At 42.4% G+C, this 17927-nt stretch overlaps 1 protein-coding gene across 2 annotated transcripts in view; it reads right to left on the bottom strand.

Moving 5' to 3' along the window:
• Positions 1–1614: 1614 nt before the first annotated feature.
• Positions 1615–17927, bottom strand: part of LOC137518663 (leukocyte elastase inhibitor-like) — a 33809-nt gene continuing 17496 nt past the window's right edge. For both annotated transcript variants that reach the window (XM_068236802.1, XM_068236801.1), the window contains exons 4-7: positions 14406–14523; positions 11252–11394; positions 6072–6239; positions 1615–2101 (exon numbers count right to left, since the gene is read on the bottom strand). In XM_068236802.1, the coding sequence (XP_068092903.1) occupies positions 1700–2101; positions 6072–6239; positions 11252–11394; positions 14406–14523 (831 nt within the window). In that variant the 3' untranslated portion in view covers positions 1615–1699. The remainder of the gene's footprint in view (positions 2102–6071; positions 6240–11251; positions 11395–14405; positions 14524–17927) is intronic.

Genomic DNA, 17927 nt, shown 5'->3' with positions numbered 1-17927 from the left:
CTGTAATGTATAAAAAAAGGCCTTTGTCAGTATTACCAGTGCCAAATATATCTGATAATGGAGAAACATGGCTTCAGTAGGTGCATAAAATCCTATCTGTTGCACATCTACATAGGAGTAGCCACTATCTGGTATGAAACTAATAGCAAAATATTATGCAGTTGAGATGCACATTCAGCAACTCAAAATTATTCATAGCCATTGATTCTTTTTTTTTTTTTACTTGCTAGAAGCAGATAATTAGAAAAGGGCAAGTGCATTTAACCTTCATTCAGTGTTCCCCTCTCTGTGACTCAGCGTTTTCTGACAGATTATGTTTCGAGAAATTCCCAGATATTGAACAGATGTGGTCATTTCTGAGCCAGCAGTACTGATTAGTAGCCATTGGTGAAACCTCCTGGCTCCACCTCCTCATTACTAAACAAAAACAGGAATATAGCCAGGTATAACCCCAAAAGATTGAACTTTGCAATTTACCATTGCACATAATAGGTTCTACGCTTAAAAAGGGTGTCTTGAAATTTGGGAACTGGGTGAAGCGGCAAGCAATATATCGGCATTATTACCGATATTCTACTGTTGGGCGCTAGCTAATGCCAACAGTAGAATACTGGTAAAACTACTGATATTCTACTGTAGCTTTACTTGACCCTATCTCTCACACCAACCCTCCCCTCTATCTACTTTACCCCCCCCCCACCTACTCCGAACACTAGCGCCCCCTCCCCACATACACACACAGAATACCTACTTTTAACAGTAGCCCCCCTGCCTAGCGTAACACTTAGTGCTGATGTACACCATATCACTTACACTGCTGTTCATTACTCTGCTGCCCTCTGCCGTTATTTATCACCTTCCGGTGCTCGGCTATATCTGGCACCCAAATTATACACTGAGACCCACTATAGTCACAAGTATTGATTGGACAGGACAGAAAATCTAGGTCGATCAAGGACAGGACAAAAGAGTCATGAGATCAATGGCTCATAGCATTGCATTGTATCGAATAGTACAATGCTGGAGTTGTAACTTGCACCGAAGTTATGTCTTTCTAGTGGCTGTCAGTCTCTAGGGAACATGGTTTCAGTCCCCATTGGCCCTCCCCCATTGAACAAAGCATTTTTGAAATACAATTTTGAATTTACTTTTTTCTTTTTCTATAGTTTCATTTCTATAGTAGACAGCTACATAAGGATGTGCATGAAAAAACCATTGGATCTCTGCTGCTGCCACTTGGCTATAGGACCCCAATGTAAGCATTTGATCCTGTCATTTAGTGTCTAGGTGTCGGCACATTCCCTGTGTTCTGTGGCTGCAAGAGTGTGAGCAAGCTGATGCAATGCCAGTCTTAAATGCTCAGATACCTTTGTTCTCTGTGAATGCGGCACAGATTTAAATATCATTTGTGAGCAATAAAAGCACTCCTTACACTTAGTTGCTATGTGCCCTTATTTTGGGCACTTTTAGTTGCTATAAGATACACTTCAAAACATTTTTGTGCAGCTGTAAAAGTTCAATGTATCACTTGGTCATAAATCACCACCATCTAAATTTCCTGATAAGACGTGATTAATGACATTCTTTTGAACAAAACACACAATAGACAGAAAGTAAAATATTGATTCAATAATTTTATTTATGTTCGACAGGACAAATATTAGCATGCCTATGTATTTTAAGTGCAAGGTTTACTTAATTAGGGGGATGAATATCTGCCAACAAAAAGTATGTTGTGAGTACTGTTATGGCGGATAAAGAAGATAAAGGGATGATTGGCCGTGAACTGTTCTTCACGCAGCATGCACATCATGGCAATGCCGGCGGTTGCAGCAGCTGCTTCTGTGCCTTCCTCATTCACCTCTACAAAGGTTTTATGGATCATTTCAGACAGGTATAAATTTTTGGATCCAGACATTCCTGATAAATCTGCTGCACCTGCATCAAAGACATCCACCATTCCCAGGGCAGAAAATGCTGATTTCATCTTGTAGGTTTCCTCTAGCTTGAACTTGGGTAGGTGTACATGGACATCAATGGGCTCCATGTTTTCTGGGCTTGTCCACTCCTTGAGCTTTTCAACAGTCAGTCCCTTTTCAAGCTACAGATAAAGAAAGGATCACAAATTATGTTTAACCGGATACAATGTCAAAGTGTCAGAGCAGAATGGCTCAAACCTGTCCTCAGATTCCACCAAGAGTCAATGATATCTGTAGGGGTCTACAGTCACATTGCTAAGATACCAGCAATATGCATATATTGGGTTATCTGAAAAGTCTCCACAATGAACACTTTGACCATTCTACTCTCTATATCCAGAACCCTCACCCATGTAAAAAGTAGAACTTTTTTTGTGTTTTGGATAGTTTGGACTTAAAACCTCTGTCAGGTTGCAATTGTGCATTTGCATGATTTATTTCTTGTTTTAGTTTCCTGCTCCAGACATGTAGCCAAGAACTAAGCTGCCTATACACTATGCAATCTTTCTCTTCCAATCTAGCAAATGTTTGTTGAATGAGTGAGTAATTAAAGATTTTTTTCAATAGTATATTCAGTTTGTTTACCTTTATACTGCAGAGATTTGGTAAAAATGGACAAGATTGCACAAAAAATATGCTATAGTATATGGCCAGCTTTAGAAATGGATCAATTGCCCCATGAGGAAATGTATCTTCAATTCCTATTTTGATGGCAAATTTTGAATTAATCTTGCAGTTGGTCCTACTACCAGCAGTCCCTAATACAGATAGCAATAACACCTGAAGAAGACTCCAACCCTCCCCCCATAAAGAACTAAGGGGGAAAAAAAAGGTTTGGGTCTCCTTCTTAAAGCTGACCTTCAGTGCATATTGTATATTCACTGAATACTCTTCGCCTATAAAGTTATATTTACCGGCTGTGCCAGGGCTGCATGTCTGTTGACTTCCAACATGTAGCCCTGCCTCCTGAAAACCACCATTTGTTTTCTGTACTCAAGACAGAGAAATCAAACTGCGTTTTTCAGCCGAGCTATGCGCTGGAAGTCAGAGGAAATGCAACACTGGGGGAGATTTACAAGAAGACACAGCAGGTGATTATAACTTTGTAGAAGAAGAGGACCCAGTGCATATGTGATATACACTAGAGGTCCCCATTAAAGGGCAACTGAAGTGAGAGGAATATGGAGGCTGCCATATTTATTTCCTTTTAAACAATACCAGTTGCCTGGCAGCCCTATTGATCTATTCGGATGCAGTAGTGTCTGAATAACACCCGAAACAAGCATTCAGCTAATCTTGTCAGATCTGACAATACTGTCTGAAACACCTGATCTGCTGCATGCTTGTTCAGGGTCTATGACTAAAAGTATTAGAGGCAGAGGATCAGCAGGGGACAGTCAACTGGCATTGCTTAAAAGGGAAAAAAATATGGCAGCCCCCATATCCTTATGGCTACTGTTGTCCTTTAAGTACATCTTGTTTGTTAAAAATTACAAGCCTGTAACAGGTAAACCACGAGTGCAAACCTTCTTAAAGTGAACCTGAAATTGGGTATTTGGGCATATTAATACTTACCTGGGTCTTCCTATAGCCTCATGAAGTGCAATTGCTCCTTCACCATCCTTGCCGGCCACTCTGTTGTCCTGGAATCAGCCCCCGTAATTGGGCCGGTCATGCTCTTCTGCACATGTACGGCCGGCCGCAGTATTACTGCGCAGGTGCAGTATGCTCCCAGGGATGCCCACAACTGGCCATATTACCGGGGCTGATTCCAGGACAACCGAGCGCACCTCATGGGGAAGCCCCAAGCAAGTAAAAAGATGCCTATTGTCCCGATCTCAGCTACACTTTAACCACTTTAGCACCAGTGGTGCGTATATCTATGCTCCTTTTTACATCCTTTGCCTACCAGGAGCGTAGATATAATCAGCTACCACCGCCGTCAGCGCTCCCGCTTGCTGATGTGCGCGCTCCCGCGCTCGTGCACGCCGCCGGCCGCTCGCCCGGAGATTATTGAACGGGAATAAACGTTCCCGTTTGTTGATCTCAGCCCCCCAGCAATGAGCGGCTGCTTCTATGAGAAGCAGCGCGATCATTGTGGAAAAAAAAAGTTTCCGAGCCTCATTGTACTTCCTGTAAGCGTACTTCCGACGCTTACAGGTCGCATGAACAAAAAATTACTGTGGCCATCTTGTGGCCAAATAGTTAAACTACATCCAAAACATTTTTCATATACAAATACATACTTTTACACTATAAATTAACTCATTACCTCCCACACTCCCCAATTTATTTATTTTTTGTAATAAAAAGAAAAAAAAACATAGTTACCTTAGGGACTGAACTCTTTAAATATTTATGTCATGAGGGTACAACACTGTTACTTTATAAACTATGGACTTGTAATTAGGGATGGACGCAAAACTGAAAATAAATGCACCTTTATTTCCAAATAAAATATTGGCGCCAAACATTGTGATAGGGACATAATTTAAATGGTGTAATAACCGGGACAAATGGGCAAATACATTTCATGGGTTTTAATTACAGTAGTATGCATTATTTAAAAACTATAATGGCTGAAAAATGAAAAATGTTTTTTTTTTCTATTTTCCCATTAAAACACATTTAGGATAAAATAATTCTTGACATAATGCTCCACCTAAAGAAAGCCTAATTGGTGGCGAAAAAAACAAGATATAGTTCATTTCATTGCGATAAGTAATAATAAAGTTATAGACGAAGGAATTGAAAGAGCGCTGAAAGGTGAAAATTGCTCTGGTGCTCAGGGGGTAAAACCCCTCAGTGGTGAAGTGGTTAAGATGCCCATTTCCACTACAATTTTTAGTGAAAGATCGCATTTTCGGTCAGATTTTTCAGATAGTATTTCATGAGAACATGATGGGCCTGAATGATTGCATTATCAATTGTTTCCTTAAAAAATTGAAACTAGTGCTGTGGATTGATTAAATACAATCTTTTCTTTCAATCTCCATGATTTTATTAAAAAAAAAAAAATTGTTCACTAAAAAATGCACCTTTGTAATGCCAATTTACAGTACATATTTATTCTACATACAGAAGAAGAATTTCAGTGTTAACAACATTTGGGGGGGGGGGAGACTACCACTCCCTTACTGTTCAGTAAACCCTGAATTAGGCCTAGTGCACCCCGAGCGGTTTTTGGAGCGATCCGCCGGCCGCATCCACCTGTAAAAACGCTTGGCTAATGTATTGCAATGGGATAGTGCACACCGGCGGTTTGAGGTTTTTTTCCAAGCTGCAAAGGTGCCTCCTGCTGCACGTTTGCGGTTTTCGGAAGCGTTTTGTCCTCAATGTAAAGTATAGGAAAAACGCAAACCGCTCTGAAAAACGCTACTTCAGAGCGGTTTGCCAGGCGTTTTTGTTACAGAAGCTGTTCAGTAACAGCTTTTACTGTAACAATATGTGTAATCTGCTACCCAAAAACGCACCCAAAACCGCTAGGTGTGTTTAGAAAACGTCTCTAAACATACCTAGAATCGCTCTGAAATCAGCTCCAAAAACCGCTAGCGTTTTGTGGATCTGCTAGCGGTTTTGGTGTGCACTGGGCCTTAGAAAACCCTATGCCAATTGGCACTGAAGTTCTTGCAGGTGTTGCCTGTGGGAAGCCTACTGCTCGTCTTCCGTTTCCCCTCTCTGTGCAACAGAGAAGACTGCTTGTCAGGGAGTAGCAGGTCTGCACAGGGATTAGGGATGGTCATTGAGAAGCAAAGAATTCTGAGTTGATGCAGGTATATGCAAATTCAGTATGCAACTATATACAGTTTGAACATGGACCAATCCAACTCCCCTTGGTGTGATCCAATTTGGCCTTTTCAAGCTGGAGACATTTGCATACTAAATTTGCATAATCCCGTATCCACTCAAAATGATTTGCATCTCTTTGATCATCCCTTAACAGGGACCATTCTATAACGATCATGAAGGATGGTGTCAGACAAGAAAACGCCTATATAGCTCTGCCTAACAAATTCAATCAGTTTTAACCTGTAAGCACTATACTCTACCTAACCAATAAACTAAACTACCACTCTTGTATTGTACAGCTACCTTTTGTAGCCCAGTAGTGTCATCCTCTATGCTGTCTGGCAATATGATAAACATGCTTAATTCATTTCCATTATATGGCAGCTCAAGGATGCGACAAGACATCTCTGGGACATAGTTGAAAGGAAACTTTTTCTTCTGATACATCATCTTTACTGTCTTCTTCTGGTTCTAGAAGAAAAAAATGAAAATCTCTGCCATGAAGAATTGTGTGTCTTGGCTGTTTTACAATTTACATTTAAAAGTATCACAATATAGCAAACCTACACCCACAGAACAACATTAAAGGATACCCAAAGTGACATGTGACATGATGAGATAGACATGTGTATGTACAGTGCCTAGCACACAAATAACTAGGCTGTGTTCCTTTTTTTCTCTGTCTGAAAGAGTTAAATATCAGGTATGTCAGTGGCTGACTCAGTCCTGACTCAGACAGGAAGGGACTACAGTGTGATCCTCACTGATAAGAAATTCCCATTTTTACCTCTTTCTTGCGCTCAGAAGCCATTTTCTGATTGGAAAGTGTTTTATAGTTGGAATTTCTTATCAGTGAGGGTCACACTGTAGTCACTTCCTGTCTGAGTCAGGACTGAGTCAGCCACTTACATACCTGATATTTAACTCTTTCAGGCAGAGAAAGAAGGAACACAGCACAGTTATTTGTGTGCTTGGCACTGTACATACCCATGTCTATCTCCTCATGTCACATGTCACTTCGGGTATCCTTTAATGGCTAATCATTATATTGATTTAAATTTGATGTTTTTATTGAATCTTAAGGCAAATCTGTTTAAGTAATTGCATGGTGTTTGCCTACCTATACAGTAGATCACATGTGTCAAACTGAAGGCCCTGAATGTAGCCCTATTTGCCATTATATTTGGCCCATCAGTGTAAAAACCGGAATGAATGAAACATTGTCAGTTTGAGCCGGTGTACAGCAATAACCCACGGAACACCCCCCCAAAGAAATAAGCACAGGTCCCCCTCCTTGGATCTAAATCCCCCCTCCCCCCATGGTAACATGGTAAATCACACACACACACATACATACATACCTTCCTCCACCTGGACGCCATCTGCTCACATAGCAAAGTAGTGCAGTGGAGCAATGTGAAATTTACCTGCCCAGCAGTGTGGCATCTCCTTTGTTCTTCCTGACAATCACATGCTCTGAGCTTCCATACTGCCGTCTCCCGATCATGTGACATGCCTCAGAAGCCAGAGGTGTGCAGCATAGAGCATGCGGCTGTAAGGCAGATCAAAGGAGACCTGGAGCAGGTAAATATTAAACTGCTCCACTGCTCTACTCTACAGAAGGTGGTAGTGGGGGGGGGGGGGGGATAAACAATTGTTGATAAACAATTTGCCCACGACTTAGGCTATGTTTTGGATTTTGACCCCTTACAGAGTTGAGTTTGACACCTCTGCTATAGATCAATCTATCTTGGAAAAAAAAGTCTGAAAATAAGCAATTTTATTTTGAAAATAGAGAACCTGTTATATGAAGAACTTTTTAATCTACATAAACTTGTATTATGTACTTTATTGAAAAGAAACTCCAGCAAAGTAAAAAACAAAAAAAGATATATTGTACCTTTAAGTTAAGTAAAAATATTGTAGTTCCTCTACCTGACTTATTTTTTGTATTGTAGCAGTTGCTGAGGAAAGTAATCAATATGGCTGCACTCTGAGTAAGGGCCCATTCACACTAGAGAGTTTTACCAGCGATTTCGGCAAAACGCTCAAGCGCCAGCGCTCTTTAAAGCCCTAGTGCTATAATACTCTATGGGCCCGTTCTTACTTGGGCAATTTGCGTTAATCACCGGCGATTAACGCAAATCACCAAATGCAAACATGTAGCCTGCACCATTTTCAGGCGATTTCCCGGTGATCACGTTTCAGTGCTATAGAAGCGCTAAACGGGATCGAGGAAAAATCACTGCAGTGTCCAGTAATTTTTCCGCGATAAATCACGGAAAAATCACTCCTGCAAAATGCGTTTTGTGCTTTTAAGTGTGAATGGGCCCTCATTGTGATTCTATTTTTTTTTTGTGTGACATTGAGCAGAAAATGTATACAAACCTAAAGCTACAGTTTTTAATTATTCTAAGATGGAATAAGGGCTGGTTCACATGGGCGTCTGCCTGGCTTTCGGCGGCGTCACCTTCAGCGGTGTTGCGGCGGCGGCGCATTCAGGCCTTCAGCGGCCTTTAGCTGTGGTCGGCGTTTTTCTTCATGTAGCGTCCAATGTTGCCTCAAACGGCAGGGAAAGTCAGGATCGGAACGCCACGTTCGCGCAAATAATAGCACGGTACAAATGCTCCCATTCACTTGAATGGGAGCGTTTAACGACTAGTCCTGAACTCTGGCAGTAAACACGGGGCAGACACCCGTTTGAACCAGCCCTAAGAAATGGCTTACCACCATAGATGACTTAAGGGGCCCATACACTTAACGGTTTTCCCGCCGATATACAGCAGATTCGATCACTGTGATCGAATCTGCTGTGAAATCGTTGCGCAAATGCTGATCAAACCATCGATTTCCGTCCGAAATCGATCGTTCCCCTCGATCTGTCCGTGTGGAAGATTTCGCTCGATCGCCGGCGGGTCGGGAGTGCATCGATAGCGGCGTTCGAATGTCCGTCGACCAACGCTAGCGGCAATACATTACCTGATCCGGCCAGCACGTATCCCCGCTGTCACCGCTGCTCCTTCTCTGCTGGTCTCCGGCAGGCTTTACTTATTACTTCCTGTCCCGACAGAGCGCCCTCTACTGTTTAAACTTGCCCGGACAGGAATTACAGTGAAGCTGGAGACCTGGAGCCCAGAGCGGAGAGGAAGACAGCGATGACCAGGGGACTCGCGCCGGCCGGATCAGGTAATGTATGAGGGAGGTGGCGGCAGCTTCACAGATGGTGAATCGATTTCATGCTGAAATCGATTCACAATCTGTTTGCAGTAAAGGCAGCCATACGATCCCTCTCTGATCAGATTCGATCAGAGAGGGATCTATCTGTTGGTCGATCTGATGGCAAATCCACCAGTGTATGGCCACCTAAAGACTGGTAAGGAACAAAAAGAATGCAAAAGTGCTCTTTTCAATAAAATCTTTTGGGGGCCTACCAGCCTTTGTCAACTCTGAAGTTAAATTATTTCTTGTAAGCTTGTGCACGCTCGTACACGTGCACTCTTCCAATGGTGAATGATTGCTACTACCTGCAATTATTCACATAAAGTTTTCTTTTAATTAAAGGGATAGTGAGCCCATTAAAAAAATAACCAAACTAATAAACCCTTTGTGTCACCTATACTTGACCTTAAGATTCATGGGCACCTGTAATTGCTGCCACGGATGCGATCACTAGGGCGACAGCTCGGAAACCAAATGCTATTATATAGATGCATCAGAATGTTGTTGCCTAGCAATGCATCTATACAGCACTGGGGTCCCCAAACTGTGGACCCAAGCGATTGCATGCTATCGCTACAGACGCACAGGCTAGCGATAACGGTATGCTACATGCCAAACTAGTGATAAACCATGGAGTGTAGGCTATCACTTTAAACAGGATGAGCCAAGTAATGTATTTTAAAGGACAACCGAGGTGACATGTGACATGATGAGATAGACATGTGTATATAAAGTGCCAAGCACACAAATAACTAGGCTGTGTTCCTTTTTTTCTTTATCTGCCTGATAGAGTTAAACATCAGGTGTTAAAGTGACCGTTTCTGCCCGGGTCGGGACTGGGTAGGATTACAGTATAACCCTCATTGATAATAAATTACAGCCATAAAACACTTTTCTGTCAGTAAATGGCTTCTGAGAGCAAGAAAGAGATAAAAAGGATCAATAATTCATAGATTTGAGCTCTGGCAAACTTCAATGAAGGTGTCATTGTGCAGAGACAATAAAACTAGATTGAAGTATAAAATAAAACTGTGGGATAGCTACAAAAAGTCATTTTTAGGAGAAGGACGTTAGATGCAATTGTTTTTCTCATCAGTTTATTTTCACCTCAGATTTCCTTTAAGGCGTTTTACAACTGTGGTACTAATTTTCTTTGATAAAGTGCCTGTGAAATTAAAAAATACTTGGAAAAATATATTACCCAAAGAAAGCCTAGTTTGTCATGAAAAAAACAAAATATATGTATCACTAATGAAAAGATATCATCCCAACTACAGGTTTGTTGTGCTCTTGAAACATTCCCATCCTTTAGCCTGGTCACATCCTTAAGGCTCATACACACATCAGACCATAGTCTTTGGAAAATGAAAGATCACAGACCAATTTTACCCCTTTCCATGTAGTATGAGAGCCGTACCTACACAGTTTATTCTATGGAGCTGAACTCCCCATCAGACAGAAATCTTTGCAAGATGCTGCACACAAAGATGCTGTAGACATTCAAAAGATCAGTATCTGCAAACGATCTGTTCCTGCAATAGATCCCTTCCTGCGAAATGCATTCATAGTCTATGATATCTGCAGATCATCATACACACCTTGTTTAACAGACATTCATCTGCAGATCAGATCCATCAGGATGGATTTTCAGATCTGCAGATGATTGTCTGATCTGCAGATGAATGTCAGTTAAACAAGGTGTGTATGATGATCTGCAGATCTTATAGACTATGAATGCAATTTGCAGGAACGGATCTTTGGCAGGAACAGATCTTTTGCAGATACTGATCTTTTGTGTCTGTACAGCATCTGTGTGTGCAGCATCTTGCAAAGATTTTTTTCTGATGGGGAGTTCAGCTCCATAGAATAGACTGTGTAGGTATGGCTCTCATAATACATGGAAGGGGGTAAAATTGGTCTGGGATCTTTCATTTTCAAAAGACTATGGTCTGATGTGTGTATGTGGCCTTATACTCTCTCGCCCAAGACATTACATGGCTGTCAACCCTCCTTTGGAATGCTTTTATGCATCAATTTAATTGTAAATTTAGAAGGGCCAGGCCCTTTCCCTATTGGTTCTGCTTTACTCCCAATGGATACCCATGCAAGAAAACCTTTTGGGCCTCCCCATTGGAGCCAGTACCCCACCAATGGCAGCCCTGAACGCTTACACTCACGAATGTGTGGCAGGATATTGAAAGCAGAGTTGTGGTCATCATCCCTTTACTACAACATATGGGTCTGCATCACTGAGATAAACTTACCTTGCTTAGGCTGAATGGAGCATCAGTTGTTTGTCCAGCATCAAATTTTTCAGCCCAATCACCTTTAAAGTATAAAGCATTTACTAGCACTAATTTGGTAGTAGCATCCACTGATCCTTCAGCCAGTACTTCTGGGATTTTTTCTAAAAAAAACAAACATGTTGTTTATATCTGTAATATAGATTGAATTTGGCTAAGAACCACCCAGAATTTGGTCTAGTCATTCCACAAAGTAAAAGCATTGCTAATACAGAACAGAAGATCCAGTACACTGCATACCACTTGCAATTTGTTAGATGAAACATTGTTCATCATAGAACCCCCAGAGTTGGTTTTACAAGAAAAAAATAGAAAAGTGAATAGTGAAACAGGTTATCTAATCAGATTTCATTTGTTGCTGTTGTCTTCATGGATCAGTCCCTCAATCTATGTCGTATGAGACGCACCTAGGTTTAGAGGGCAAAAACAGGGAAAAGTGTGTAAGAGTGTACGTGCGTGTGTGCGTATATTAAACCTGATGCGTCTTGTAGATGTTTTTCTTCCCAATTGGTGCCCTCGTGTCCCCCACTTCTGCCCCAGTGTGTGCCCTTCTGGTCCCCGCATGTCCCCTTCTATCCCCGCCGTGTCTCTGCTCCCCCACACTGTCTCCTGCTCCCCAGTGTCTAATTAGCAGCGCAGTGGCAGTCTCTCACTTAATCCATGGCTACCTCGGCAAGCACAGACCTCTCCTGTCCTGCACGGCTCCCCCTAGTGTTGGCCTCTGCTGATCGCGTCATCAGCAGGGGCCAACACTAGAGGAGTAGTGTGAGAGAGGAGAGATCTGCGCTTGCCGAGGGAGCCATGGATTACGTGAGAGACTGCCACTGCGCTGCTAATTAGACACCGGGGAGCAGGAGACACAGTGCGCTGGGATCAGACACACACTAGGGACAAAGCGGACACAGAGGGGGAGCCAATGCAGGAAGTCCCCGACGTGGCAGCGGTTTGTATTGGCGGACGGTTGTAAGTCGGTTGTTCCCTGCATCTTATACAGTGGCAAATACGGTATATATTATATTTATATCAATTTTATATTTAGTTTACTGAATTTTATTGCAAATATTTTGGCACCATATATAACTTTGTTTTAACAGTTAATAAAGCCATCCATGGCCTATTCACCACTGCCGCTCTGTTCCTGGTCACAGGTGTGCTCCCATCAGCTGGCTTATGCACAAGGTAGGGGGTGTGTGCATGTCTGAGCGTCATTGTATCAGGTTTTGTGCATACATGCATGAATTTCATGCCCAGGCGTGGCATGGAACATTGTGTTCTGAACACACTCCAGTCTGCTTAACTGCGCTTTAATTCACTGCTCCTGTTTCTGATATGCTTTGTATGGCCATTCCTATGCTAACCCTGACCTCACCCTGTGTCCTTGACTAAACCTGATATCTGCCAGCCTTGCCTTAAAGTGACCCTGAAGCGAAAGAAAAAAAACAACTTATGATATAATGAATTGTATGTGTAGCATGGATAAATAATTAATTAATAGAACATTCGTAGCAAAGAAAAGAGTAGCATGTTTTAATTTTCAGGTACAGTATATAGCTTTTTTCATAGAATTGCATCATTATATCATATTTGCAGTTTACAAACCACACTGTATGTTAAACCATGAAACAGAGCAAGACAAATGACCCTCCTTGAGGACCCACCCTTTACCCCCCCTTAAGGACCAGCGCTGTTTGAAGGGATCTGTGCTGGGTGGGCTCTGCAGCCCCCAGCACAGATCAGAGGGCACGCAGAGCGATCAGATCGCCCCCCTTTTTTCCCCCCTATGGGGATGATGTGCAGGGGGGGTCTGATCGCTCCTGCGTGCAGGCTAGTTGCGGGGGGGGCACCTCAAAGCCCCCCTCCGCTGCGACATTCACCCCCCTCCCTCTCCTACCTCTCCCTCCCGGTGATCCGGGCTGCACAGGACGCTATCCGTCCTGTGCAGCCAGTGACAGGACGTCCCCTGTCACATGGAGGCGATCCCCGGCCGCTGATTGGCCGGGGATCGCCGATCTGCCTTATGGCGCTGCTGCGCAGCAGCGCCGTACAATGTAAACAAAGCGGATTATTTCCGCTTGTGTTTACATTTAGCCTGCAAGCCGCCATCGGCGGCCCGCAGGGTATTCACGGAGCCCCCCGCCGTGATTTGACAGGAAGCAGCCGCTCGCGCGAGCGGCTGCTTCCTAATTAATCAGCCTGCAGCTGGCGACGCAGTACTGCGTCGCTGGTCCTGCAGCTGCCACGTTGCCGACGCACGGTATAAGCGTGCGGTCGGCAAGTAGTTAAGCTTCCCCGCAGTAAAAATGTTATCTGAAGCTGCCTGTCACTGTTTCTTTGAAGTATAAGTGCCTCAGAAAGCAGCACTGTAGCTGACTAAATTGGTCAGAGGTCTCAGAGAAGCATAGATAACAATTTAAGTTTCTTAACTTTTCCTGGACTGGAAACCATATGAGACTGGTTTCTGTGCTACTAATGTTCTATTTCTTGGCTGTACTACACATACAATTCATTATCACATCACCTATAGCCTGCTATCCAATAACCCCAGTCTCCTGCCTTTGATATTGATCACGTCTTTATCCCTTTGCATCAACATTGGATATGTGTATGGTATACCCAACTTTAGACTGTGCCTTGGGAAAGCCAATACAAGTATTAATGCTTCATAGATAAAACTAGTTAAAAAAAAGGTATAGCTCATTCCATTACATCCGCCATACACAGTTAACCAGGTGGCAAAAACAAACAAACAAGACATGTGTCTGAGCATCCCCAAAAGGGGACCGCCTCTCCACCACCCATGCAAAGTGCTAGCAAGCATCCGGATGCTGCACAGGAGCAACTGACAGGTGGTGAATTTCTCAATCTGCAACAACCAGACTTCCATGGATCGGCTTTGTGCTAGCCTAAATCTGTACTAAATACACAAAGATACTTGCGTGTTTTGCTCCAAGGTGGGGTTTCGCCATGGGTGTACAAGATAAAGTGCAACAGTGAAAGGTCTGGACAAATAAACACATGAAATACAAAGACATTCTCCTATGATTGAGACCTAGTGGTCTGGTCCAGCCCCAAAGATGTGTGAATTTTGAATTCCAGCATTACCAGTCATACTAACCATGTGTTTGTTCAGAAACCCAGGCATTGATTTCTTTTCTGGCAGCTTCATGTGCAGTCATAAAGTCGACAGTGCCTACCTTTGCCTGATACAGACTTTGCAGAGAAGATAAAAAATCCTAGTAGGTAACAGCAATAAAAGTATGTTAAAGCGTAATTAAACACAAGAGACACAATCAATGACTAACTGAAATCACTGAATTATCAGCCAAAACCTTTCAAATGGGGAACGGTTAGGCATGTGTCATACAGGGTCTACTATCTTACCATTTTACAGAGCAGGCAGCAGTGGACCAGTGTACAAGTGGAATGGACTCTAGCTTCCTATAAGCCCGCTCATTCATGCCTGTATTCATTGGATACAGGAATGTCTGTTGCAATATTGAACACCTGTACTCTAATCAGTGGGTAAAGGATGTGTTGCTGTATAAAGGGATTTGGCACACTTCTGCCCTGCAGACAGTGTAAGTACTTCCAGTGGATTTCAGCAGGGGGTACAGAACATCAGGTATGCTGCCTGCGCTTGATTTACTAAACCGTGAAAACCCATATCATGGCTGTGGTAGAGCTTTTGCAAGCAATTTTGCACTTTGCGTACGTTTTTGCAAATTCGCGATTGCACGCGAAAACACTAGCGCGGCCGTAATATGAGTTATCACTGTTTAGTTAATCAAGCCCATAATGCAGGCTTTCTCAACCAGGGTTCCTTGAGTACTTTGCAGGGGTTCCTTGGCATTTTCCCCCTCCGTGGGGGGAGGGGGGGGGGAGTATAATAGAGCAGGTTATAATAGGCAATACTGTAAAAATAAGCACTAAATTGTACTAAACGAGAGGCACTGTAACAGGGAGTAGTGAAATAAACAGCCTCGTCTACCGTGCCTTCTGCAAAATAAATGCAGGGGTTCCCTAGATCCAAAGGTTATTTGCAGGGTTCCTCCAGGGTATAAAGGTTGAGGAAGGCTGCCATAATGTGACAAGCCTGCATCACTCAGCATTTTTAAGGACACTGCTGTGACCTAAGAAAATCAGCTTTCAGCTGTGTAAGTATTGTAAAAGTTGACCAGCTCCAAGTTCTCCTACACGGTCCTAAATTTGGAATAAACACAGAAAAAGCCTGGAGTTGTTTAAATTAACTACATCAGCGATTGTGTGTCCAGAAAAATTCTACTGCTTCAGCTTTGTAGACTACCCAAATATTACTCTTTGCGTGAAATAAGGGCTTTGCAACTGAAATTTTATTTTATAAATGTATTCATGTGGCCTAGAGCAGCTGGCAATGAACATACAAAAACTGTGTGCGACCCATCCTACCACCCTTTTGAGCAGGTTAATAAGTTACCAAACACCTCTTCCAACAGAGATGAAAGAGAAGTGGCTATACACCTTGAAAAGGGAAGCAGTGACAACGGGAGCCCAAATAGCTCAATATGTCACCAAAAGGAAGAATGTGAAGATAACTAAATTGGTACTCACAAAGGTGGATTGCACAGGGGGTCAACTTACCACATAAAGCAAGTGGAGAATGACGCCCCAACCCCACTCAGGTGTACAGAAATTGCTGGACACAGTTGCTCTCTTATGGTGGCCACTAATGATCCAATCTTTTTCATCCAATCTTACCAAATGTATGTAGTATAAAAGTAAATTGAATGAATATAATGAATGGATAATATATGCAGTTCCCTTATATTACATAGAAATGGTCTGATTGGATGAAAAAGATTGGATCATTAGTGGCCACCCTTATGGTAATAACTGGTACTATCGTGTTGGCGCCACGTAGGACCAACACACCCCTCCAATGGAGGGTGAGACGCACAATAGGAGGTAAAAGGTGCCCAGGGATGTATAAAATTAGGTTAAAAACAACTAAAAGTTAAATAAAGGAGAGGTGACTTACCTTAATACAGATAAGTTCACATAAAAATGAAATTTATTATGCACTGGCAACACTTTTCATGGTTTTTAAGCCCATTTCCTCAGGTCAAATGTGCCTAAAGTCATAAAATATAAGGAGCTCAATGCTCCAGCACAGGAAATAAACACATGTACTCAAGTATAAAATATTCACGTTCAGATGCAAAATGCCTAAAACAAAACAGAGATACTCAAAGCTACATGTGATTTCTTGCTAAATGCATAAAATCGTGATCTGAGCCTCTCTAGGGGACAGCCATCGATCGGAAAGCAGATTGGACATGTTGGAAATAATCGATCTGACAGTAAAATCGGCCAGAAAAATCTCATAGTGTGTACCCAGTATAAGCCAAGGTAGAAATATATCTTTGTGTGTGGCTAAGTGGCAAAAACAAACAACAGGCCCTGTCTGCAATGGCACATAGACCAGGAAGTGAGTAGGTGTGGTAGATGAGAACAGTAGGCGAGGAGACACATGATGAATAGGTGAAATGATGTGATGGTCTGAAGTAATATGTGGAAGCGAAATAATAGGGTTAGTGGTAGAAATTGTGCTTAAAGCTTGGGGTTTAGCCATACTATTCCGGGGAAAAAAAAAAACACACACACACACACACACACTATATATATATATATATATATATATATATATATATATATATATATATATATATATATATATATATATATATATATATATATTGCTACTTGTTCTACTCACATGACAGTTGTATTGTACAGTCTACATTTTGATTTACGTGATTTTTTTCCACTGCTCTCCCCATTCTCCTGTGTCCTCCTTTCTCATCTAAAGCCCCCCGGCGGCCTCATTCGGGTTGCCGGTGTTGGGCTCCACTGCCCAGGCGCTAGCCCTGCTTCCATGCATCCCTCAGTGCGTGACTATAGCCTGGTGCACTCAGGGCATGCGCATGGCTTAATCATGACTGCATGTGCAGAATGCTCCCGGCCACACGCTGAGGGATGCGTGCAGGCCAGGCTAGCACCTGCGCAGTGGAGCCGGACTCGGGTGACCTGGAAGAGGCCACCGAGGGGCTTTAGACAAGAAAGGAGAGGGATAAAGGAGAACGGGGGGGCCCTGTCCATCAGGATAGCTCACTAGACATGCCGCCTCCCTCCTGTTTCTCCAAAGATGTTCGGCTCTAGTATCCTTCAAAGTGAATCTGAAGTGAAAATAAACTTATGATATAATGAATTGTATGTGTAGTACAGCTAAGAAATAGAACATTAGTAGCAAAGATGAGTCTCGCATTGTTTCCAGTAAAGGAATAGTTAAGAAACTTCACTGGTTATCTTTGCAAGAGCTTCTCTGAGCTCTCCAACTAATTTAGTCAGAGAACAGTGCTATTTTCTTTTGCACTTAAACATTAAAGAAACAGTAAAAGACAATTTCAGATAATATTTTACTGCAGGGATGTTCAAAAAGTAATTCACTCTGCTCTGTTTCATAGTTTAAAATGCAGAGTGTAGTTTGTAAACTGCAGATATTAGAGGATAATGCAATGTTCTAAAAAAAGAAAAGCTAAATAACTGAAAATAAAAATGAGACTTTTCTTTGCTACTAAATATTAAATATCTGCACCACACA

The sequence above is a fragment of the Hyperolius riggenbachi genome, chromosome 5, assembly GCF_040937935.1.
Source record: "Hyperolius riggenbachi isolate aHypRig1 chromosome 5, aHypRig1.pri, whole genome shotgun sequence".
NCBI classification, from domain to species: Eukaryota; Metazoa; Chordata; class Amphibia; order Anura; family Hyperoliidae; genus Hyperolius; species Hyperolius riggenbachi.
Note: the sequence above shows the minus strand (reverse complement) of the source record. Positions and strands in the feature narration are given on the sequence as shown.